Source organism: Chiloscyllium plagiosum, chromosome 23 (assembly GCF_004010195.1).
Source record: "Chiloscyllium plagiosum isolate BGI_BamShark_2017 chromosome 23, ASM401019v2, whole genome shotgun sequence".
NCBI classification, from domain to species: domain Eukaryota; kingdom Metazoa; phylum Chordata; class Chondrichthyes; order Orectolobiformes; family Hemiscylliidae; genus Chiloscyllium; species Chiloscyllium plagiosum.
The window spans coordinates 32,743,404-32,750,640 of record NC_057732.1 but is presented as its reverse complement, the minus strand read 5'-3'; the positions used below and the strand labels follow the sequence as shown (position 1 = coordinate 32,750,640).

Sequence of the window (7,237 nt, the reverse complement as noted above, 5' to 3'; positions counted from 1 at the left end):
CTACTCCGACCTATCACCCTCACCTTGACCCCTTTCCACCTATCACATTTCCAACGCCCCTCCTCCAAGTCCCTCCTCCCTACCTTTTATCTTCTCCTGCTGAACACTCTCTGCTCATTCCTGAAGAAGGGCCTGTGCCCGAAACGTCGAATCTCCTGTTCCCTGGATGCTGCCTGACCTGCTGTGCTGTTCCAGCAATAAAGTTTCAACTTTGATATCCAAATGAATCCAACAAGAACTGGACCAAGCATATGTGGTACTCATAATCTTCTTCATCCTAAGTATACGCATGATTTTACTACAACTGCTAAGTATTTCATCAGTAATATTTTCAGCAACATAACACAAAACATCGCAGATAAGAAAAACTGCAGCAGGGAAAGCAAATCTCAGCAGGTCTTATACACTTAATGGTAAGGTCCTAGGGAGTGTTGCTGAACAAAGAGATCTTTGAGTGCAGGTTCATAGCTCCTTGAAAGTGGAGTTGCAGGTAGATAGGATAGTGAAGAAGGCGTTTGATATATTTTCCTTTATTGGTAGAGTATTGAGTACAGGAGTTGAGAGGTCATGTTACGGTTGTATAGGCCATTAGTTAGGTCACTGTTGGAATATTGCGTGCAATTCTGATCTCCTTCCTATCGGAAAGATGTTGTAAAACTTGAAAGGGTTCAGAAGAGATTTAAAAGGATGTTGCCAGGGTTGAAGGATTTGAGCTATAGGGAGAGGCTGAACAGGCTGGGGCTGTTTTCCCTGGAGCGTCGGAGGCTGAGGGGTGACCATATGGAGGTTTACAAAATTATGAGGGGTATGGATAGGGAAAATTGGCAAAGTCCTTTCCCTGGGGTTGGGGAGTACAGAACTAGAGGGCATAGGAGTAGAGTGAAAGGGTAAAGATATAAAAGAGATCTACGAGGCAACATTTTCTCTTAGAGAGTGATACGTGTATGGAATGAGCTGCCAGACGAAGTGGTGGAGACTGGTACAATTGCAACATTTAAGAGGCATTTGGATGGGTATATGAATAGGAAGGGTTTGGAAAGATATGGGCCGGGTGCTGGCAGGTGGGACTAGATTGGGTTGGGATATTTGGTCAGCATGGACGGGTTGGACTGAAGGGTCTGTTTCCATTATGTACATCTCTATGACTCTATGGTTCTATGTTCTGAGGAAGAGTCCCTGGACCCGAAATATTAACTCTGATTTCTCTTCACAGATGCTGCCAGACTTGCTGAGCTTTTCCAGCAACTTCTGCTTTTATTGCATTTAAAGCTACTGCTCTACTTGGTACTTAGGTGTGGCAGGAGCCTCCTGGAGGACAATAAAAATACTTTAGGGATATCATTACATCATTCTGAAGAGGTAAAATATCCAAGCTGATTCATGGAAGTCATTGGCATTACTGACTAAAATAGAAAAGGTTCAAATGGGATAGCACTAAAGCCATTAAGGAGAATGAACGGAGGTAGTCAAGGAGCCAGAGATCCCAAACCTCCCAACAATTGATCTATCTATCCTTCCAAATGCCACCTACCCCATATGTGACAGAGTCTGCAGAATGGACTTGCCAGCTACCTCAGAATCCCTTGAATCTGGGGTGGAAGCAAATCATCCTTAATCCTAATGCACTGCCTATATAGGAGATGAGAACTCAATCAAAAGGAGAATTACATCAAACTCTGGTTTATCACTCCATAGCCATGGTGCACAACATCAACAAAAATTTTGGACACTTGTCAAATATATTTAAAACTGATCAATTTTGACATTTCTAAAGATTTTCTTCTTTCTTAAAGTAAACCTTCTAAGACTAACTGTGCTTTAACCAAGACTGTCCTATTTCGCAGTCTATCAGTCCTGCCTTTTCATTCATTTTCCTGGGCCCATGTCCTTCCTTTTCTAGAATAAAGCAAAGAACTGCAGATGTTGGAAGTCTGAAACGAAAATTCCCAGATAAACTCAGCAAGTCTGGCTGCATGTGTAGTGACCCTTTGTCATGGATTGGAAACTTTAACAGATTTTTTTCTCCACTGATTCTGCCAGACCTGTTAAGTTTCTCCAAACCATTCTGCCTTTCTAATACATTTCTAACTGTTTTCCCCAATTCTGAATGAAAGATAATTGATATGAAACGTTTGCTCTGTTTCCCCTCGTCACAGGTGCTACCTGGTCTACCGAGATCTCCCAGTATTTTCTGTTTTCGTTTTTTTATAATGAATATGGGTACTTCCACCTACAAACTACAAGTCCCAGTGTGCTGCATGGTCGCACACCTGCGCAGTGGCATTTTGCGCAGTGCGGTGAAAGTTCATGGAAGAAGGTTTTGGCGCGTGAGGGGCTGGTTGACTCGCTCGGTATGAACGGTTACGGTCAGTGAGTGCCAGACCCGGTATCTGGGTTTAAAAAGAGTGCCAATTGATTTCAAACACATTGGAGTTGTAGAGGGTTGTGCTGATTTTGAACTGAGACGTGCTTTTCTTTAAAAAAAATAACAACACACTAAGAAGATTTGGTGCAAGTGAAGAAAATAGCAAGTAAAGCCAAGTTAGCGGCCGTTTTAGGTGAGTGGCATTTTTATTGACTGTCCGTGTTATCTGTTACACTGTTTAAAGCTTATGATACATTTAACAAAAAGTTTTAATATCTTAAATGGATTTAGTAAGATGGATTCGCAAGAAATTTCAGTTTTTAGACAAAATGCTTTTAGATTGAGCGACTTCCCCCTCCTCCATATGATTTTCTTACAAGTATTTTTATCTTCACTACAACTTTCGTGCTGACATTTCAAGAGAACGAGGGCCATTAATTTACTCTGGAGGAATTTCAATTTGTTTATTTTATCTTGCTTGCCTGTTTTTAAAATTTCCTTGTGTATTTCTCTATCCTCCACCCTATTACAAACCTTCGCCTGTTATTATGTTTTCCACCCTAACCACACATTCTGTTCCTGACCTCTTTTTGATTTGCTCAAAACTTCTTACACTTTTCCTTTTACTCATTGGAGACAGATCTGAGATGTTCGCTTGTTTATGGTCTGTCAGGCCCGTTGTATTTCCAGCATTTACTCTTATTTCAAAGTTCTGCCATCTGCAGTATTTGTTTTATTTAGGATAGATAATTTGTCCAACTATCAGTGAATTGCGTTCGATCCTAGGCTGTAGGCATTCCTGCTTTTAACTGCATCACTTTGTGCTTTTTGAGATATTAAACCTTCCACCTCATCTTTCAGATGCAGCTCTTGATCTTTTTGACTTTTGTTTTACTGAGTCTGATTCTATGAGGGAACACCTGAGGATATTTTATAATGTTTACAGATGTTACATCAATGCAAATTGTTGTTGTAGCAATGAAGTTGAGAATAATAAGTTGAGAACAGATCTGAAAAAAGTCTAGAAATTGAATGTGCCACATAAGACTTGATTCATCGAAAGTCTTGGATGTTTTTATTGATATTTCTTGTCAACCTGTTCGGAGATGTCATTATACATTTCTGGAACAGATGAGACTTGAACCTAGGCTTCATGACTCTGCACCTCAAGGGCCTTTTAGACTTTTATATATTTGCAGGTTGCAGACCCTAATGTCCTGACGGTATCATGGCTCAAGAAAGATATTAATGTTATGCCTCTCTTCCTGTCTTTAAGGTATAACATTACTGTACCATATGTTTATGGTTGAAATTTGCAGTCAGTTATTTTCCCTTCAACCTCATTACTCAAAAATGGAAGCCTTCCATTATGAAGGTTTAAGTGTCCTATTTGTGCTAGGCCTGTTTCCTTTGATATTACACCTTAGAAATTATTTTAAGTGCAAATTGTGTAGATAAACAAAGTATCACACTGTTCAAGGCATCAATTGCTTAAATTGATATATATACAAAATAGTGAAAATGATCTTTTGATATATGATTAATTTAATTAGATCTTATTTAATGATCTAAAGAACATTGTTCCTACAGTTTTTGAAGATGTCTGAACTTGATCATGGCAAATATCCAGAAGACAGAATCCTTTCACTGAAAGAGAAATTGATTTGTAGGGATCTTCAGATTTTATCTCTGCAATCAATACTGGGAGAGGTAATGTGTATTTTAAATAAACTGGCTGAATTTTTGATAGCATATATTTAGACCAAAGTTCCAAAATGGACTTTTGCTTTTCATGTCTGAGGGATTGACATGTTATGGGATTGTGTTCACTTAACGACCTGAAACAGTGAGTGGCGAAAATAGTCTCTTTATTCAGCAATCACAGCACAAGTTTGAGGCGGCAATAGAATGCTGAAATACACTTCTTACAAGAGCCCCTTTATACAGTACACAGTTCTTACTTATATTACAATCTCATACCTTTTTTTACACAAAGGTTTGAAAGGCTTATGTCCTTGGGAGATACGAGATGGGTTAAAATGCTGGCTGCTACTTATGATGTGATGTCTGTCTGGTCGTCTTGGATAATTAGGAGCTTTTGTCTTTTAAATTAGTAAATGTTAGTAAAAATACCAGGCCTATATGCTCTACATAAGGTAGAAATCGTAATAAAAGAATGAAGGATATTAAACTGATTACTGTAGCTGCGTGGTGAGATTTATTTACTGTTTGCTGTTCGGAGTTTCATTCATTCACCCAATTTCATGCAAGTGCTGTTTTGCTAGTTTCTTAAAGGGTTGTGGCCCATTTAAAAGGCGTTTAAGAGGTACTTAATCTATACAGGTCCAGGAGATGGTTGGTAAGAGCTGATTAATATTATAATGTTTTATGGACACTTGATGGGGATGGTATTTTTCTGTATGCTGATAAGGTGTGGAAATGCAGTAATGGATTTAAAAGCATTGTCATTAAATTTGGATACTATAGAATTGATTCACAATCATTCCACCTATTGGTATTTGTATACTTTGTTTTAAGAAATGCATACCTCTGTATGTTTTAATAATTGTGAAAATATTTCACTTGACCTTCCAGCCTCACCATTATAGTTATCCATCTGTTTTTGTGTATGGACATACTGCCACAGGGAAAACTTATGTGACAGAAACATTGCTGAAGACATTGAAGGTAAGATGAAATGAGAGCTCCAATTGCCAAACAACCTTATTACTTATTAAGGTTCCCATGTTTCTATACGTAAATTATAGATTTGCCACTGATACTGATAACAGTACAGGCAAAGCTCATCATCTGACAAGGTGCAAGAATGTGCCACAAAGCCTATTTAAAACTATATTAAAATAAGGGGCATGCTTGGCATTTGAGTTCCTGAGGTGAAAAATAACATTTATTGTCATCTAAGAATGTGAAATGATGATGAACCCTGCGAAATAAGGTAATATATTTAAATGTGAGTGAAACTGGTCTGTTTTCAAAGGTATAAGTTTGATTGGCATTCACTTATTTTGTATTTAAAATGTTTGACACCTCACATTTATAACATTTGTATTTTAATGTGGAGCTTGATGCTCGTATCATTTTTGACAATTTAAAGGTTGCAGTTTCTTGCAGTTCTCATCGTCATAATGTTAGGTTCTTTTCCCGAGGTTTCACACATGAGATGCAATTTGTACACACCAACTTCTGCAAACAGTTGAAGTTTATTACAGCCTTTACAAGTTAGGTGACCCCTTTGAAACTCTTTGCAGGTGTGCAAAGTCGAGTCAAATGAGCCGAAACAAAGGAATCACATTCCCTTTATACAGGTCAATTGGTGCTGCTTACAGGTACTCTTCCCCGCCCCACCCATAACAACATGTTACCCAGGAACAATGGTAGGATGAGGTCATCCTCGGAGATAATGAAAATGCCCTAATCCTGGGGAATCGTTATGTAAAATGGTTTCCTGACTCCATGATTCCCCAAGACAATGTAGGTGTGATATATCTAGCTTTGAGGCGGCCCTGCAAACGAGTTCTGGCTCTGCCATTTCCCCAAACAATGTAGGTGTGGTAGAACATGCAACATTACAGTGCAGTACAGGCCCTTCGGCCCTCGATGTTGCGCCGCCCTGTCATACTAATCTGAAGCCCATCCCACCTGCACTATTCCATGTACGTCCATATGTCTGTCCAATGACGACTCAAATGCACTTAAACTTGGCAAATCTACTACCATTGCAGGCAAAGCATTCCATACCCTTACTACTCTGAGTAAAGAAACTACTTCTGACATCTGTCTTATACCTATCTCCCCTCACTTTAAAGTTGTGTCCCCTCATGTTTGCTGTCCCCATACTTGGAAAAAGGCTCTCCCTGTCCACCCCATCTAACCCTCTGATTATCTTGTATGTCTCTATTACGTCACCTCTCAACCTTCTTCTCTCTAACGAGAACAGCCTCAAGGCCCTCAGCCTTTCCTCGTAAGACATTCCTTCCATAACAGGTAACATCCTAGTAAATCTCCTCTGTACCCTTTCCAAAGCTTCCACATCCTTCTTATAATGAGGTGAGCAGCACTGTACACAATACTCCAAGTGTGGCCGTACCAGAGCTTTGTACAGCTGTAGCATAACCTCCTGGTTCCGGAACTCAATCCCTCTATTAATAAAGGCCAAGACACTGTATGCCTTCTTAACAACCCTGTCAATCTGGGTGGCAACTTTCAGGGCTCTGTGTACATGGACACCACGATCTCTTTGCTCATCTGTATTTCCAAGAATCTTACCATTAGCCCAGTACTTTGCATTCCGATTAGTCCGTCCAAAGTGTATCACCTCACATTTGTCCACATTAAACTGCTTCATTATGGGGGGATGATCACACAGGCAAATTTGATTGGCTGGGGGATGGCTATGAAAGTGTTTCTGTATGTAAGGGAGTGAATGAGAGTTTAATTTGCCCAAATGAAGTCATAGAGATGTACAGCATAGAAACAGACCCTTCGGTCCAACTTGTCCATGCCGACCAAATATCCCAACACAATCTAGTCCCACCTGCCAACGCCCGGCCCATATCCCTTAAAACCTTCCTATTTATATACCCATCCAAATGCCTCAAATGTTGCAATTGTACCAGCCTCCTCCACATCCTCTGGCAGCTCATTCCATGCACGTACCACCCTCTGCGTGAAAAAGTTGCCCCTTACGTGTCTTTTATATCTTTCCCCTCTCACCCTAAACCTATGCCCTCTAGTTCTGGACTCCCCGACCCCAGGGAAAAGACTTTGTCTATTTATCCTATCCATGCCCCTCATAATTTTGTAAACCTCTATAAGGTCACCCCTCAGCCTCCGACGCTCCAGGGAAAACAG

General features: G+C 40.0%; 1 protein-coding gene across 4 annotated transcripts in view; it reads left to right on the top strand.

Moving 5' to 3' along the window:
- Window positions 1-2,271: 2,271 nt before the first annotated feature.
- The window catches only part of orc5 (origin recognition complex, subunit 5), a 117,367-nt gene continuing 112,401 nt past the window's right edge, over window positions 2,272-7,237 (top strand). For 3 of the 4 annotated variants that reach the window (XR_006315100.1, XR_006315099.1, XM_043713854.1), the window contains exons 1-3: window positions 2,272-2,558; window positions 3,956-4,075; window positions 4,961-5,053. Coding sequence is in view for 2 of the 4 variants with exons in the window: in XM_043713854.1 (XP_043569789.1) it covers window positions 3,965-4,075; window positions 4,961-5,053 (204 nt within the window). In the remaining 2 variants the exon portion in view is untranslated. The remainder of the gene's footprint in view (window positions 2,559-3,955; window positions 4,076-4,960; window positions 5,054-7,237) is intronic. The other variant, XM_043713853.1, reaches the window with a different exon arrangement.